This window comes from Rhinatrema bivittatum, chromosome 17, assembly GCF_901001135.1.
Source record: "Rhinatrema bivittatum chromosome 17, aRhiBiv1.1, whole genome shotgun sequence".
NCBI classification, from domain to species: domain Eukaryota; kingdom Metazoa; phylum Chordata; class Amphibia; order Gymnophiona; family Rhinatrematidae; genus Rhinatrema; species Rhinatrema bivittatum.
Window position 1 is genome coordinate 46,331,643 of NC_042631.1, and position 18,950 is coordinate 46,350,592.

Consider the following 18,950-nt stretch of genomic DNA (forward strand, 5'->3'; position numbering starts at 1 on the left):
GGGATTTAACAACTCAAGGCACTCATGAATTCTCGATGCTAGGCCGATGGGTATGGGGTAAGGAGGTCCAATAACATTGATCTGGACAGGTGCATCTAGAGAGGACCTTCAAACGAGTAAACCGTGAGGCATCAGGTCCTTAGAAACAGCTCTGGGTTTTCAATGTCCCATTCAAAGTGTGAGAAACTTCCAGAATGCTTTGGAATGGGTGCTGGAAAACCAGGACTGACTCACCTGTTCCTTAACTTGAAGTCAGAAGATCACTCTACCAAAGTCACACCAACTCAACTCATAACTTCTCACAGTTTCAATTCCACTTTTATATTGTGAGTTGGAAAATCCTCAGATGTTCAGGTGATGACAGAAGCTTATAAATGAGCGGCTAGACTGTCCCGTGTTTTGCTTCTGATGTCCATCTTGTTTAAGGTACTATATCGTGAGAAAAAAACTCTTAGGGGTAGATTTTCAAAGGGTTACGCGCGTAACCCTTTGAAAATCTACCCCTGTGCGAGCAGAGCCTATTTTGCATAGGCTCGGCGGCGCGTGCAAGCCCCGGGATGCGCGCATGTCCCGGGGCTTTGAAAAAGGGGCGGTCCGGGGGCGGGGCCAGGGCAGCGGTCCGGGGGTGTTCCTCCGGCACAGTGGCTGTGCTGGGGGTTGGTGGGCCGGCAGCCGGCAGGCGTAACTCCTGCAATAAAGGTAGGGGGGATTTAGATAGGGCAGGGGGGTGGGTTAGATAGGGGAAGGGAGGGGAAGGTGGAGGGGAGCCAAAGGAAAGTTCCTGATTTTGGAGCGGCCTCGGAGGGAACGGGGAAAGCCATCGGGCCTCCCCTAGGGCTTGGTGCATGCAAGGTGCACAAGCGTGAAACCCCTTGCGTGCGCCGACCCTGAGTTTTATAACATGCGCGCGGCAGCGTGCGCATATTATAAAATCGGGTGTACATTTGTGTCCGCCGGGTACGCACGTAACCCTTTGAAAATCTACCCCTAAGAGTTTTTTTCTCACAAGATATAGTACCTTAAACAAGATGGACATCAGAAGCAAAACATCAGATTAAAAATCTGCCCCTTAATGAAGATGAGAATTATCTCCAAGATAAGTCCTCTGGGCAAGAGGACTTGAAAATGAGCACGCGAAGACCCGTGATTTGTTATCTCATGCTTGTGTGTGGCAATGCTGCTTATTCAATAAGAAGCACCTCCAACAGCACATATTAATGAGCCTACCAATTTAACAGTCATAGATGGTTTGTCATATTTACATTTAAAAAAAAACAAACTGCTATAGGGAAACAATCCTACTCTATTTCACTGCATGTGGCATAAACTATACCAGAAAATGAGGTAGGGCTGTATCAGTCAGTGAGCCAGCATGAATTACCTGCACCTCTTCTGGTGCCCTGTACTGCTTTTGCCTGCAAGTGTTTCTCCAGCAGAGTGCTCACCTGGATGCAGGTCATTTGGATCATGTCACCTGATCCTGAGTTTCAATTTCTGGTCCAATTTACCTTACTGAACAGCTGTCAGGCTGCTTTGAGACAGGCGTGAAACCTCAAATCTATTGACATTGACCTAGAGCAGAGACTTACTCTCCGAAGACTTGTGATGCTCCAAGTTGTTCCATCATTGCACAAAACCTCTCCTCCTCATCATCTGCTGGGTCTTGTTCATCCAACCCGCCGGACTCAAACGTTTCCTCGTGTCTCGAGTTCCCTACCTGTTCAGCTGCTGGGAACAGCTCCATGCCTATGAACTTTCCTGGGAAAGAGGGAAGACTAATGAGTAGAGTACATTAAACACACACTCCCACACACATTGGTATTTCACCCAGTCAGGATCCCAATGCACTTTGTAACTATAGTGCTGCAGACACATAGGCAGCCACCTCTGGGCTGGGTGATCGTGTATCACATTTCTGGCATTTGGGCAACATGAGAGACTGCAACGGAAAGCAGAAGCAATGTTGTTATTATTATCATTAATAATAATAACCAGATATAGTAAGACAGATGGAGGCACAGGAAAGTCGAATAAATATCTAAAAGTCACATAAAGGCAAGCACTAGAATCAATACTAAGGTACAGACAGCAAACTGACTCATAACCACCCATCAAAATAATTAAAGCATGGCCTGTTTTCCTGTTCTATTCATGTACTATTGTTTTCTCTGGAAAATTATAATTAAGGTTGAAGTTTAGAGTCACAGGAAAGTAAAATGACAGAGCATGCATCTCACAAAGAGCCAGCGCCAAAGCTGGGCTTAGGACCCAGGATTCAGAGCACTACACCTTCTCTCGATATAGTGACGCTGGCTTCAGTTTCTAAAGTTGAACTTTGATCGGGTGACCAGATAGCTCCAGTCCTGCTTCTACTCCCACTGTATTCATGGACTGCCCCTTGGAAACACGAAGGCATCGGGCATGCACATTTCCCCAAAGCTGACAGAGAAAATCAAAGACTGACCACAAATGAAGGAGCAGGAAAAACTCTAATACTGGGGGAAATATGTTGTATCCTGCCACCAGGCCCGAAACGTAATCTGACAAGGCACACTATGGACCAGCACCAGAACCTTGGAATTGTCCTTTCTGCATCCTGTAATTTTATCTTAGTTATTAGCAGTATTATATACATTGTTTCCCTTTTATTTTAACCACAAGAGGGCAATTTTCAAACACCATTTACACGTGTAATTGGCTACTGACATAGGTAAAAGGGCTACTGGAAAATGACTCGTGCTGCAGGTTGGTAAAAGTATGTGCATTGTTCCACCACGTGTGTGCTTTTATACGCATTCCTGAGGCATGGTTAGGCCAGAGGCGGCAACTACACAAGAGGGTTTGGCTAGGAAAAAGGATCCACAGAACTCTCCGGGGACTTTCCTCTTGGGCAATGTTCAAGGGAAAGCAAGTTTATTTTCTTTGAAAACTGGTATAGAGCCTGTGGGTCAAAAACACCTGTCGACTTTGCACCAATCTGCACAGGGGTGGATTTTAAAACATGCGTGCGCGCGTCCATGTGCATGCAGGCTGATTTTAAAACATGCGTGCGTGCGTCCATGTGCATGCAGGCTGATTTTAAAACATGCGTGCGCGTGTCCATGTGCATGCAGGCTGTTTATTTTATTTTATTTTTTTTAATTTTTCTATACTGTCGTTTAGTGATATACCATCACAACGGTTTACAAATAGGCACATAAATAAATTCGAGATGGATTGTACTTTAACCAGGGGGTGCCGCAGTTGTTCAGATTCATGATTCAATATTATAAGCTATATGTAAAGTGTATTAAAATTCCCTTTATGGGCTAACCGTAGATGCGGTATACTGTAATTCTTTAACTTAATACTTAAGTGTGATAAAATAAAAATAAAAACACACATATGTTCTCAGGTGACTTTTGCCTGTGTGTACAAGTCCTTTTCTTGTTTCTTAGTACCACCTATTTCCCATTCTCACTTTGAAAGGCCTTTTTGAAAAGCCATGTTTTTAAGCTTTTTTTGAAGAGTTTTTGCTCCTTCGTTTGTCTTATTTCGGGTGGCAGTGAGTTCCATAATATAGGGCCGGCTAATGACAGTGCTCTCTCCCTTACTTGTGTTAGTTTCGTTGTCTTTACAGAGGGTATTGTTAGTAAGGCTTTATTTGCTGATCTGAGATTTCTTTGGGGAACATGTAGTCTTAATGCAGTGTTTAACCAATCAGTATTTTCTTCATTAATTAACTTGTGGATTGTGCAAAGTGTTTTAAATTGTACTCTTTGTTCGATTGGCAGCCAGTGTAATTCGGCAAGAGTTTGAGTGATGTGGTCCCTTCTGCCTTTTCCAGTTAGAATTCTGGCTGCAGAGTTCTGTAAGATTTGGAGTGGTCTTAGCGTTGAATGTAGTAATCCAAGAAAGAGTGTGTTACAATAGTCTGTGCTAGCGAAAATAAGTGCTTGGAGAACGGTTCGAAAGTGCGCTTGGGTTAGTAGTGGTTTTAGCCTTCTAAGGACCATTAGTTTTGCGTACCCCTCTCTGACTTTCAATGATATGTGTTGTTTGAGGTTGATTTCATTGTCAATTATTACTCCTAGGTTTCGAGTTTTCTCGGTTAGTTCCACTATCTGATTGTTTCTGAGTTTGATGGGATTCTGTATTACTTCAGTTGTTTTTCATTCAAGGTGTATGAATTCTGTTTTTTCAATGTTAATTACTAGTTCCATTTGGCACAGCAGTTGTTTAATTATGCCTAGGTATAACATTGCTAGGTTCAGCATGCGTGCGCGCGTCCATGTGCATGCAGGCTGATTTTAAAACATGCTTGTGCACGCGTCCATGTGCATGCAGGCTGATTTTAAAACATGCTTGTGCACGCGTCCATGTGCATGCAGGCTGATTTTAAAACATGCGTGCGCGCGTCCATGTGCATGCAGGCTGATTTTAAAACATGCGCGCACCTCCTTGCCAACGCGACCCCCTAATCTGGGTATTGCATGGCTCCCCCCTTGTGGGCGCCATGCGCACTTTAGGAAAGTGGGCGCTGACTTTTCAGCGCCCGCTTTATTTATTTTTAATTTTATATACCGGAATTCCTGTATGCAATACAAATCAATCCGGTTTACAAGTAACGAAAAGGTTGCCCTGGTCTGGGGGGTTAGACTGGGGTTATTTTACATGGAACATTGAACAATAACTAATCAACCATTGAACATTATTTCAGGGAATATTGAAAGTAACAATAATATTTAACAAATTTAAACATAATAACATAATAACAAATAAACTTATTCGTGTATTGAATAGTATGTGTGTGTTCACCTTTTTACAAGGAACTTTAGTAGCGTAAATGGTCTGCAGTAAGCGGTAATATAAAGGTGAATATTGAATGTTAAATAGACATGCGAATAAGCAAGGACGGGTATGCAATTAAGTGACAAGGTGTTAGAGACACCCTGCAAAGGTTGGATCTGAAAGTCAGGAGGAGGTGCCTAGTTAAAAAAAAAAAAAAAAGCTTTCCACGCTTTTTATTGCATCGGTCCCTGTGAGTGGGTGTAAAATGCTCTTGGGGTAAATGTGAGATATATTTTTTCATGTTTTTTGCTAGATGCTGATTAGGTGGTTGCGCTCCCCCTGATGAAGCTGCTTGTGCGGTGAAACATCTAGGCCTACGTGTTGGGGTGAAAAAACCTATCTAAATACCATCGTTGTGGTAGAAGATCTACCTAATGACAACAGTGAGGTAGAAGACAGCCTTAGTTTTTTGAAAACATTGAAAAATGTTGTTGTTATGAGACTCTGGGACACTATATACCTGAAGAAGCTGTGATATTATTAGCCTCTGTGATTTATTTGGAGAATTTATACCTTGGTAAAAGAGTTATTTGTTTAAAACATATTGTAAGCAGAAGAGTGGGTTATTTCTTGGATATTAATCCATAGAAAATGGGTATTTAAAAAAATTTTTAATGTATTTTTTATGGAAAGACGTGTTCTTTTTACTCTTGAATATTGTGTTATACATAATACAAAGAAAAGATAATTTAAAAAGTTTTTTTGGGTTCCTACAATAGTGATATTATATGTGTAGTGGGTGGGGACTGGTTGTTTAAATATTTTTTATGTCTATTTTGGATTTATACTATATATTTTTTTTTTATTATTATTATTTTTTTTTAATTACACTTCAGCAATTCAAAGCAGATTACATTCAGATACTGTAGGCATTTCCCTGACCTCACAGGGCTAACAATCTAACAGTCATTTATCATTTCACATTAGGATTTAATGTTAGCGTTAAGGCCTTAACGCACACGATAACACCGTATTGCTCGTTAGTATGCAAATGCTTGATGCACTTTTCTGCCTACCTGTTTGAAACTAGGAAGAGTGCACTGTACAAATCAACTCCTCTTGCACCTTTCATCAATTGAAATGACAGAAAATCTTCAGTGATGTCAACTTGGCTGTTTGTACCTCCTACTGTGTAAGTAAAACCACCACCCCCAAACCCCACTCCAAGTTAAGAGTGACATACTGATGTCTAGGTAAAGGCACTTTCTCTCCCGCCCCCCCCCCCCCCCATATTTTGATAAATCTAGGGGTTAATTTGTATAATACTGTCTATTTGGCAAAGATGAAGAAACAGACTGTGAAATGCTAGCAAAGAATAGAAAGGCAAATAAAATTGGCAACACAATAATAATGGGAGACTTCAACTACCCGATATTGATTAGATCAATGTCTCATCAGGATATGCTAGAGAGGGTGTTTCTAGATGTCATAAATACATTCTTCATAGAGCAGCTGGTTCTAGAACAGACAGGAGGGGGAGCTACTTTAGATTAAGTCTTCAGTGGAACATAGAACTTGATGCAAAGGGTTACTGTGGTGGGTCCACTAAGCAATTGTAATCATAAAACAATCAAAATTTGAATTAATCATGGAAGGAGGACATTAAGTAAATCTATTGCAGTAGCATATAGCTTTAAAAAGAGAAAGTATGAAAGAATGAGGAAATTGGGCAAAAAACTAAAGGAGCAGCCGTCAAGGTTCAAAGTTTGAATGAACCATGGAAATTGTTTCAAAATGCCATCTTGGAAGCCCAGATAAAATGTATTCCATATATTTAAAAAGGCTGAAGGAAGACCAAATGACTGCAAGTATGGTTTAATGATGAAATGAAAGAGGCAGTTAAAGCCAAAAGAACATCTTTTGAAAAAAATGGAAAGATGAAAAAATGGAAAAATGAAAAAAATAGCCAAGAGCATAAGAACTGGCAAGTTAGATGTAAAACAGTATTGAGACAAGCCAAGAGAGAATTTGAGAAGAAGCTTGCCATTGAGGCAAACTAATATAAAATATTTTTTAAGTATATTTGAAGCAAAATGTATGTGAGGGAGTCTGCTGGACCACTAGGAAGCTGATATTCAATACCATTTGTCCTGCTATATTCAGCCCAAGCCAGTCAAATAGTGGTATTTAAAATCCTCATTGGTTGATCACCTCCATGTTATCCAGTTAAATATTTAGCCAAATAAAACTTGGAGGTGTTCCGGAGTGAAGTTAAGTGAGCAAGACTCTGACATTCTGCCATATAGCAGTCCTAAAGTTAGTTGAATAAAGTAATCCGGGCATCTTTAAGATAATCAGGCATATTCAGTGGCACTACTGTGCTGCTGTATATTTTGACAAAGTTAGCCATATAAGCAACTGAAAATGGACCTCTAAATGACCAAGGAGCAAAAGAGGGGCTCAGGGAAGACAAAGAAATAGCAGAAAAATTGAAGGAAGTCTTTGCCTTGATCTCTACAGAGGACAATGGGGACATATACAAACCAAAAACATTAAGTCTAAGCAACTAAAACAAATCTCGGTGATAATGGAAGATGTAACAGGTCAAAAATTGACAAACTAAAGAATAATAAATAACTAGTACCTGATGGCATTCACCCCAAAGTTCCGAAAGAATTCAAGCATGAAATTGCAGACCTGTTACTTGTAATTTGTAACATATTTAAAAGAACCATGGTTTCTGTAGACTGGAGGGTAACCAATGTAACACCAGATTTAAAAAGGGTCCCAAGGGTGATCAGGGAAACTATAAACCAGTGAGCCTGATGTTGGTACTGGATAAAATGGTAAAAGATATTCTTAAAAACAAAATTATTGGACTTATAGAATGACATGGACCCAACATGGTTTTGGCAAAGATCCCCCATGAGACTTAATAACTGGTTAGGAAACAGATGGTCCATTTTTCAAATGGAGAAAGATCATTATTGTATTGCCTCAGGGATCAGTACTAGGACTGTGCTGTTTAACATATTCATAAATGATCTGGAAACTGAAAAAATGACTGAGATGATCAAATATGCAGATGACACAAAATTATTTAAAGTTATTAAAACTGGACCAGATTGTGAGGAAGAGTAGAAGAACAATATTAGACTAGAAGATTAGGCATCTAAATGGTAGATGAAACAATGTTGAAAAATGGATACATTGGAGGCTGGGCTAGTGTATGGAATAGTAAAAGGCTATATGATAAGGAAGGCCTACATTTGTCTGTAGCAGGAAGGAGGATTGTAAGTGAGAAATTCAAATCATATATTATCAGACATTTAAACTAAAGAATGGGGGTGGCAGGAGATGTAACCCCCAAGCAATATAGGGAGGAGAAAATAAAATCAATCAGCTCAAAAAAGCAGAAAAGGTGTCTAGGAAGTACAACAAATCAAGGGAGAAAAATTGGAAAGTTATGTTTACAAATGCTCGTAGTTTAGGCCAGTGGTTCTCAACCAGTGTGTCACCATGAACACGTAGGTGTGTCGCCACACTTCCCATTCCCCTGCTGACCCAGCTGCTCCCCGGTCCTCCTCCGCCCGGGCTTAAAATGCTGTCAGCCCGGGCGTTCCGCCCGGGCTGACAGCGGCATCTGCATGGTCTCTTCTTCCCCACCCCCGTGGCCCGGAAGAGGAAGTGATGAGCAGGGGGTGCGTGGGCGGGAAGAAGAGACCATGCTAGTGTGGTCAGCATCGGCCCGAAGAGCAGAAGAGAGGCGCGGCCTGAGGGATGAGTAGCGCGGCTCGGAGAAAAAATGAAGAAGAATGTCAACCCCCGCGGCCCATGGGACTCCTTTCTCCGCGAGGACTGAAAATGAAGCAGGTTAGGGTTGGGAGGAGGCTGCTGCTGCTGCTCCCTCCGGGGAGGGACGGAGGGAGAGAGAGTGAATGAGCAAGCATGTGTGTTTGAGATCCTGTGTGTGTGAGTGAGAGATTGCATGTATGTGAATGATTGAGAGCCTGTATATGTGAAAGAGAGTATGCCTGTGATTGAGAGCCTGCCTGTGAGAGAGGGAGCATGAATGTAAGTTTACAATTTTTAACCTGTATGTGTAAGTTTGTGATTGAAAACCTGTTTGTGTGAAAGAGTATGTGTGTATGATTGAGATCCTTTGTGTGTGAGAGAGATCATGTGTATGTATGATCAAGAGCCTGTGTGTATAAGTAAGAGAGAGATCATGTGTGTCTGTGTGATTGAGAGCTGGTTTAGGTGATGGAGCATGTGAGTATGTGATTGAGAGCCTGTGTGTATAAATAAGAGAGAGACCATGAGTGTCTGTGTGTGATTGAGAGCTGGTTTAGGTGAGGGAGCATGTGAGTATGTGATTGAGAGCCTGTGTGTATAAATAAGAGAGAGACCATGAGTGTCTGTGTGTGATTGAGAGCTGGTTTAGGTGAGGGAGCATGTGAGTATGTGATTGAGAGCCTGTGTGTAAATGAGAGAAATGGAGAGAATGTTTGTAAGCATGTGAATGAGAGTGTGTGTGTGAGAGAGAAAAATACAGCATGTATGTGTGTGATTGAAAGCCTGTGTGTGTAAGCATGAAAAGATAGCATGTGTGTAAATGTGTAATTAACAGCCTATATAAGTGAGAGAAAAAGCATGTGTATATGTGAGTGACTGACAGCATGTGTGTATAGGTGTGTAATTGAGAGCCAGTGTGAGAGAGAGCGCTGGTAAGTGACTGAGAGAGAGGAGAAAGTTCCAAGCAAACCACCCCTCCTCCTGCTAATTCAAAAGAATCTCAGGACACCTGGATATCAAACGTTCCAAGGTATGCAGAGCAAAAACATTTTTGTATCCTTATTTTTCATTACTGGGTCTTTGTGTCTGCTATTTTAAATATTTTATTGGTATCTAGAAATTTTTTATATGAGTTTTTAATTATTGGATATTCCACTCATCAGCTGTTTCGAAATAATCTGTTCTTTTTGTTAGTATGGTTTTACTGCTATTGATTTTATATTTCTTGATTTGTTTTATAAGGATGGGTGATGTTTCTTTTTTCCTTTATTACACTGCATGCAGAGAGACTCTGGCTTGTTGCAGTTTCCAATTCAGTTTTGTCTGCATGCTTCTAGTTATTTTATTTATTTATTTAAAAACTTTTCTATACCGTCGTTAAGTTAGTTAACCATCACAACGGTTTACAATAAGGCACGATAATGAAAATATGAGTGGTATAGTTTACAAATTAATCATGTGCCATCAAAGTACAGTAACAATGTAATGCAATAATCTATGTGTGAAAGTTAAGCTTGTATTTTGGAACATATTAGGCGGTTTGAAATTAACATTAATATGCATTTGTAGGTTACTAGTGACAACTTTTAGTTTGGTGCGTCCTTATCCATCAGCTGTTTTTCTCCTTCTCTTTATCTTTATAAAAAGCTTGTTTAAATAGCCAGGTTTTCAGATTGGATCTGAATATTTTGAAGTTTCTCTGCAGTCTTATTTCGAGTGGCATGGTGTTCCATAGCACGGGGCCAGCCAGTGATAGTGCTCTCTCCCTAACTCGCGTGAGGCGTGCTGTTTTGACAGAGAATAGCCACTGCCATTAGCAATGGTTACACTGCCATTAGCAATGGTTACATGGAATAGACTTAGTTTTTGGGTACTTGCCAGGTTCTTATGGCCTGGATTGGCCACTGTTAGAAACAGGATGCTGGGCTTGATGGACCCTTGGTCTGACCCAGTATGGCATTTTCTTATGTTCTTATGTTCTTAGGGGACAGTAAGTAGAGCCTTATTAGCAGATCTCAGGTTTCTTTGTGGGACGTGGATGAGTAGTGCAGTGTTAAGCCAGTCTGCTTTTTCATCATGGATTAGTTTGTGAATTATACATAAAACCTTATACTGTATTCTTTGTTCGATTGGAAGCCAGTGTAATTCGGCGAGAGTTCCTGTAATGTGCTCATTCTTTTTTTTGCCAGTCAATATTCTGGCAGCTGAGTTTTGTAAGATTTGCAGTGGCCAAATCGTAGACTGTGGTAGCCCTAAAAGTAGTGAGTTACAGTAATCTGTGCTTGCGAATATCATTGCCTGTAGAACTGTGCGGAAATTGTTTAGTGTTAGTAAAGGTTTAACTTTTGGTCGCTTTATTCTTTGTTAGGTGAGGGTCAGCACGTGTGATTCAGGTGAGGTTTTCTGCTGGCGTGTAGTTTCTGTGTAGGGCTCTATAGCAGCCTGACTTGGTCCGTTTTCCTAATAGGAGATGTATTGGTGTCTTAAGGCCTGGTGTAATATTTTCAGTGTTGCCTTTTCTTAGGTAGGGTGGTTACTGTTGAGTGCTGGAAATTGGTGCTGTTTAGCTGTGGGATGTTTGCTATTTATGCAATTTCTGTTCAGACAGAATACGTATCTTTTCCTTGTCATTTTAAACAATAAAAATTATTACCGGACCTTTACTTTTTATTTCCGCTGTGAATTGTAATGAGCAGTGTGTCACACATGTGAGTGTGGCCTGTCAGGTGTGTCACGATGGGAAAAAGGTTGAGAACCACTGGTTTAGGCAATAAAATCCCAGACCTGCAGGGCCCTAATGGAGGAGGCAGACTTGGACATTGTTGTTGTTACAGAGACATGATTGGGATATGGCCATACTGGGCTATAACTTGTTAAGGAAGGACAAAGAGGACAGAAAAGGGGGAGGAGTGGCTCTTTATGTCAAAAACAATATCCAAGCAATTGAACTATAAGGAAGGTGGGGTAGAGAAGAAGCATTATGGGCCGTCCTAAAAAAATTTGATGGTGGTTTACAGGCCTCTGACTCAAATGGATGAACTAGACAGAGATCTAGTCGAAGACATCCAAAAGGTGGGAAAGAAGGGAGAAGTGTTGATTGTTGGAGCTTTTAATCTGCCGGACGTAGACTGGAGAATCCCTTCTGCAGAATCTACCAGAAGTAGAGAGATAGTGGATGCCCTGCAAGGGGCTCTGTTCAAACAAACAGTAATGGAACCCATGAGGGAGGAAGTTATACTCGATTTAGTGCTCACTATCGGAGATAATGTCTCTAATGTCCAGGTGGGTGCCCACCTCAGCACCAGAGATCATCAAATGGTATGGTCTGATGTTGCAAATATGATACAGAGAAGTCACATGAAGACCCGAGTTTTGAGTTTCAGAAATACGGACTATGTTGAAATGGGGATGTACCTGGAGGTAGAACTAGAAGGCTGGGAGAAAATGAGAGGGGTGGAATAACAGTGGGCCAAACTAAAAGGAGCAATTACAAAGGCAACAAATCTATATGTTAGAAAAGTAAACAAAAGTAAGAGAAATAAGAACTGATCTGGTTCTCAAAGGAGGTAGCTGATAAAATAAAAGCAAAAAGAACAGCGTTCAAGAAATATAAACGATCCCAAAAAGAGGAACACGGGAGAATATCTGGTGAAACTGAGTGAGACGAAAAAAGAAATCAAGAAAGCAAAAAGTCAGGTGGAAGAAAGGATAGCCAAAGAGGTAAAGCGAGGTGACAAAACATTTTTCAGAGAAAGGAGAAATGGTATAGTGAAACTGAAAGGTGACAAAGATCAATGTGTGGAGAGAGACGAATAAATGGCCAAAATATTTAACAAATATGTCAGTTCACTGTTTACTAGAGAAGGATCGTCACTAATTGGCAAGATGGGGGTGGAGTAGATGAAACTCCGTTTACAGAAGAGAATGTATGGGAAGAGCTAGGAACAATGAAAATGGTCAAGGCCATGGGGCTGGATGAGGTACATCCCAGGATACTGAGGTTGCTCAGAGATGTGCTGGCGGGCCTGCTGAAGGACCTATTCAATAGATCCTTGGAAATGGGAGTAGTGCCAAGTGACTGGAGAAGAGCGGTGGTGGTTCCGCTTCACAAGAGTGGGAGCAAAGAGGAGGCTGGAAACTACAGGCTGGTTAGCCTCATCTCAGTGGTGGGAAAATTAATGGAGACTCTGCTGAAAGAAAGAATAGAAAACTATCTACATTCAAGAGGATTGCTGGACTCGAGGCAGCATAGATTCACCAGCGGAAGGCCCTGTCAGACTAATCTGATTCATTGTTTTGATTGGGAGACTAAAGAATTAGAGGAAGAGCGCTCAATGTCATCTACTTTGATTTCAACAAAGCTTTTGGTACGATCCCGCATAAGAGACTTGTGAATAAAATGAGAAGCTTGGGAGTGAGCGCCAAGGTGGTAGCGTCGATTACAAACTGGTTGATGGATAGAAGACAGCATGTGATGGTAAATGGAACCTACTCTGATGAGAGAACAGTGTTAAGTGAGTGCCACAAGAATCGGTGTTGGGACCGGTCCTATTCAATATCTTTGTGAGTGACATTGTGTAAGGGATAGAAGATAAAGTTTGTCTTTTTGAGGATGATACTAAGATCTGCAACAGAATGGACACGCCAGAAGGAGTAGAGAGAATGCAACATGATTTAAGGAAGCTTGAACAGTGGTCAAAGTTATGGCAGCTGGGATTCCAAGAAGTGCAGGTAATGCATTTGGGGTGTGGTAATCCAATGGAGTTGTATGTGATGGGGGGGTGAAGGGCTGTTGTGCACAGAGCAAGAGAGGGACACCTTGGGATGATAGTGTCTAGCGATCTGAAGACGGCAAAGCAATGTGACAAGGCAATAGCTAAAGCCAGAAGAATGCTGGGCTGCATAGAGAGAGGAATAACCATTAAGAATAAAGATGTGATAATCCCCTTGTACAGGTCCTTGGTGAGGCCTCACCTGGAGTACCGTGTTCAGTCCTGGAGACCGTATCTCAAAAGGGATAGAGACAGGAAGGAGGCGGTTCAGAGAAGGGCGACAAAAATGGTGTGGGTCTCCATCAAATGACTTACAAGGAGAGGTTGAAGCACCTAAATATGTATACCCTGGGGGAGAGGAGGTGCAAGGGAGATATGATACAGACCTTCAGATACCTGAAAGGTTTTAATGATGCACAAATGACAAACCTTCTCCATTGGAAAGAAATCAGTAGAACTAGGGGTCATGAAATGAAACTCCAGAGAGGATGACTCAGAACCAACAGCAGGAAATGTGGGGGTGACTTGTATGGCACAGCAGATGCTACCATTATGGGGGAGACCTGTATGGTGCAGTTGATGGACAGACTGGATGGACCGTTTGGTCCTTTTCTGCCGTCATTTCTATGTTTCTATGGTGGGAGGGGAATGGGTGTAACGGGGAAAAGTTGAATTAGCTGGATAATGTATCCGGCTAACTCTGGTCATTCCATAGACCTGTCCTAAAGTTAGCTGGATAAACCTATCCAGCAACTCTGCCACTGAATATATGGGCTAAGTTTTCCAGATAAGTTTATCTGGCTAACCTGCTGAGCTACACAGCAACTAAATATGGACCTCAACAAGTACTAACAATAAAATGATGTAGGAGAATCACACTGTGAAGGCAGGTGGGTGCTTGATGATTAGGAGGTCCATACTCAATCCTATTTAGCTGGATAACTCCCAAGTTAAATGGCTAAATGGCAACTTTTGGAATATTGGGCCCCTTATCTGACTAAATGATAGCTGGATAAGTCACTACTGGGCTATAATTTAGCTGGATATAAAATAGGTGATCCGGGGCAGGCCGAAGGTCTAAAGTTATCCGGCCTTGTGTGGCCAGATAATCTGTCACTTACTTGGATATCTTCAAAGATATCCAGTTACATGGCACTGTTAAATAAATGTTAAGAAGTGTCTTGTGGGCCTATGGCCTGATTCACACCCCCCAAGCCCCCGCCAAATGCTTTAAAAAATATATTGCGGGGTCACAGATGAGCCCTGAGCCCCCCCTTTCCTGTTTTGTTTTTTTTTATAAGGTTCCCTCCCACCTCCTTCCCAACCTCTACCAAACCTCAAGAACATGACCCTTGCAGTCTCCACTCCCCTGACCCAAAAAACCCCCTGCTGGCAGCGAGGTACCTCAAGGCTTCCAACGCTGCTCTGACAGGAGACATCCTGGAAGCGTATGCTGTGGGTATCTTAGGAGGGCGCACGTGGTGGAGCTGCCGGTGGTAAGAGGGAGTTGCAGGCAGTAGGTAAGTCACAGGATGGGGGGAGGGGGGGAGGGGTCTACCAGGCTTATGTTTCATCTAGGGCACTAATACCCTTCCACCTGACCTGCCCTACCCATAGGCATGGGCGTGCCAGATAAGTTTAGCAGTTTATCTGTTTGCCCTTGCTGGCTTTGATTGTCAGTTTAAAGGCTTAAAATCTAATAAGCATTTGAATGAAAACTTGCCACACCATGGCAGTGCTGCCTGGGCATTAGAGGGGGGTGCTCTTTTCACTCCCCTTATTCCTTGCTTGGAAAATTCAGTACCGAGCAGAGCACAGAGGTTAGCAGCCATCTCACTTACTGCGAGGGACTGGTAAACAGAGAAGAAGAAGAGCACTATAACACACTAGTGGGGCAGACTAGGCATGCAGACGTCCAGAGTGCCTGGCATTCCCTCCACCTCTGACCTTGCACACAGTGTGCTCTTTTATCCCGAGAGGTTAGTAAACATGCAGAGAGCAGTACTGGCAGAAGCAGACAACAGGTCTTGCCCTAAGCTGAACCATCATGCCCTAGGGATACAGACCCCCTTCAAGTACCTTTGTCAGCTCCGGCTGATTGCATGGATTTCTGGCATCTTTCACCTTCCTCTGAAGGATGAGACTGACTGCAAGGCAAAGCCCTGGGAGTATTTACCCTACTCACAGCCTATCCCTGTTACCAAAACAAAGTGTGGGCCTGCCGGGGCATGGAGCCAGGATAAGGCAGCACTGGGCACAACCTCGCCTTTAGCGTGACCTATTTAGCTACACAAGAGACACATTTATGACTAATTTTGGTGTGTTTTAAATGTGTGGGTATTCAAGGCACTGTCTAGTGCTTAAGAGGGGAAATTTATGTCAAATGGGCAGTGTCTTTTTGAAGCCTACTTAGGTTCTTTCTACATGGAAATTTTGATAGGTGCCAAATGGTACAACCTGCAAAAGACAGTCCCAGAATTATGATTGTTATGCTTGTGGAAAATGACCTGAGATTTACAATATACACAGAGAGGACGAGACCTTTCTATGTAGCACCAAAAGCACATTAAGATATTGGCCCGGTGCAGACCTAGAGGGTAAAGTGCCCCCAAACCATTTCCTGCAGCCCTCGGGAGGTCACCCATCCAAATACTGCCAGGCTTGCTTAGTCAACAGCTCTGTAAGATTTATTTATTTATTTTATTTTTAGTTTTTATATACCAATCTTCCTACATTAGATGCAAATCAAACCGGTTTACATAGAACAAAAAGAAACTTGCCTGATGGCATTACATGAAACAATGAACATTTATGCAACTTTAAATAACATTGTCAAGAGAAGAAAAAAACCAAGTATACAATTTGAATTACATAGTAATCACGGTAAACATTTGTTGTCCTTATGTTAAGCTTAGTTAGGGATAAGGAAATAATAAAAATAAAATAAAGGAAAAGTCGAAAAAGTGACTGAGGGACTCTTCAAAAGGGAACCTGAGTAAATGTGAGAGACTAAAAACATATCAAACCAAATAGGTGAGAGAAATAAACAGAGAGGTGTAGCGAGAGAAGAAGGGAATGCTATAAACTAACAAGAGGGTTCTGGAAAAGCAAGCTTGAATAACCAAGTTTTAAGTTTTTTCTTAAACGAGATTGGGCAAGTCTCTTGTCGGAGGTCTGGAGGGAGAGTGTTCCAGTTAGAAGGACCTGCAGTAGAAAAGGCCCTTTTTCTTAGAGATGTTTTAGCTTGAGGGATGAAGAGTGTCCCTAGGTATGCTTTTCTCAAGGGTCTGGTGGAATAGTTAGGGCGAATTTGGAAAGTAAGATCTAGTGGGGCAAGATTGTGTAGGTTTTTGTGCGTGATGGTAAGCACTTTGTAGATGATTCTATATTTGATGGGGAGCCAGTGGAGGTTGTAAAGGATTGGAGTGATGTGATCCCTCTTTTTTTGAATTTGTCAAAACCCTGGCAGCTGAGTTCTGTAACATCTGTAATGGCTTTATAGTTACAGCAGGGAGACCGAACAACAAAGAGTTACAGTAATCAATTTTAGTGAGTAAGATTGATTGGAGAACCAAACGGAAATCATAGAAGTGTAGAAGAGGTTTAAGTTTTTTAAGGACTTGTAATTTGATTTATTTATTTATTTAAATTCTTTTAATATACCGATGCTCAAGACAGGTCTTATCATACCGGTTTACAATAAACTAGGGGGAACCAGTTAACAGAGAAAGCAAAAGTTACATTATAACAGGGAAAGTGGAACTAGGCTGTTAGAGAAAAGAAAGGTTAAACAAATTCTAACTGGAGAGAAGGGCAGAAGCAGGAGAGGGTGCTTACAATGTAATAATTATGTACAAATTTACATAGTGTATATGAATTAAGCAAGTTAAAAGATTAGTCGAGAAACAGTTCCTTTGAGTTGCGGAGATGGACGTGTGGGAAGGGCAGGGTGAAAGGAAGGCACAATTACCTAACAGTCTCTGCTGAGAAGAGATACGACACAGGGCTTAGATTACAGAGCGTTAACTCCAAGGAAATCCTGCCTAAAAGTAAGCAGGCTTGTGAAAATTGCTACATTATATGCCATTTAATTGTCCATAGGATTTATTCCCTCGTGCACTTTCTTTTGAAACTCGCTGCGATAGTTGTTACATTTGCACATGTAACTCCTTTTAAAATTTCGTCCTTTCTGTTCACCCTTTGAATTACCAACTCTATTGCATCGCTTACGTGTCATCTACGAAAAGGCAATCTTTCCCAACTGGTCCTTCCATCCAATCAGAGAAGAAAGGGAATGTGGTTTTAGAGCCGACTTGGATACCAGCCGTCTCAGACCTCTGAGCAGAAGCTGCTGCAGCAGAGCCATAAATCAGCTTGGGACATCCTAGGCGGGCCTGACCCTACCCGGCTCCTGTTGAGAAGAATCCGGGTCCGGCGCATTGGCCCATGAGAAGATCCTGGGATGTAATTAGTCCTGCTTACCTAAGCCCATGCTGAACTCCACTGGCGTCAGGTAGCCATTGCTGCCTTGGTCCAGGCTGTCAAAGACAGACTCCAGCTGCTCAGATGTGAGCGGAAGTTCATGCTGCAGCCGCTGGGGAGAAGAGAAAAAGCAGGCGGTCATGAAAGGGAGGAAAGTTTTGCTGTGCTCTTGTAACAGAAACTCATTACATACATTTTAGGTAAAATCACAAGGCAAAGACAGGAACCGAGCAAACTGATTCTCTCCTGCAGTTAGAGACGCCTCTCACAGCAGCGGTTCGCCTAGCTTAAATCACGCCAAGCCTTGAAATAAGAGCATTACTTGTCGGAAGGCTTTTGGTCTCTTGCGCTGTTTAATGCTCAAAGTGTGGAACAGCGTCAGTCGGGGACAAGTTGCTGAGAAGTCAGACAACATGCCGTGCAGAAGGCAGTATTCATCCCAGAGATATCAGGGACTGAACTCGTTCCAAACAGTAAGACGTTAAGTTAGTAACTGATGGCAGAAACTGACCAAATGGCCCATCCAATCCACCCCAGGCAGACAGATTCCCACATGGATCCTGACATCCACTCCCCTTCCCCATGTCCCTCACCCAACCTCTCATGTGCAGGTTACCCCATTCTCTTGCTGCTACGCATCCTCTGTATATATCCCTTGCCTTTTTGAATTCCAATCATCTTCAATCGTTTTCATGGAAAAATATTTTCTGACGTTTATCCTGAGCTTCATGTCACATCCCCTAGTTCTAAAACTTCCTTTCCATTGAAATAAGATTTGTTTCTTGGGCATTATTAATACCGTTCAGGTATTTAAATCTCTCTCTGGGGCTTTTATTTCTGCTGGTACTTGACTGTACTTAGTACTGGCACCTTTTTCCCCCTCTGTATCATCACAACAGGGGGAGCCCCCTTCCCGTCACTTACAGACAAAATGATGCACTCAAGAGCAGTGTAGATCTGCACACACACACACACACACACACGCATACACACACACACATACACACACACACACATACGCACACACACTCTCACACACACACACAGACAGACACACACGCACACGCACACACGAGGAGGAAGGAGGTGAGACACTGGACCCTGGCCCAACCAGATTTTGGCAGAGCAGTG

The 18,950-nt window shown here is 42.2% G+C and overlaps 1 protein-coding gene across 1 annotated transcript in view; it reads right to left on the bottom strand.

Moving 5' to 3' along the window:
- The window catches only part of CRACR2B (calcium release activated channel regulator 2B), a 94,207-nt gene that overhangs the window by 58,350 nt on the left and 16,907 nt on the right, over positions 1–18,950 (bottom strand). The window contains 2 exon segments of the mRNA XM_029582565.1: positions 1,590–1,758; positions 17,820–17,931. Of these exon segments, the coding sequence (XP_029438425.1) occupies positions 1,590–1,758; positions 17,820–17,931 (281 nt within the window).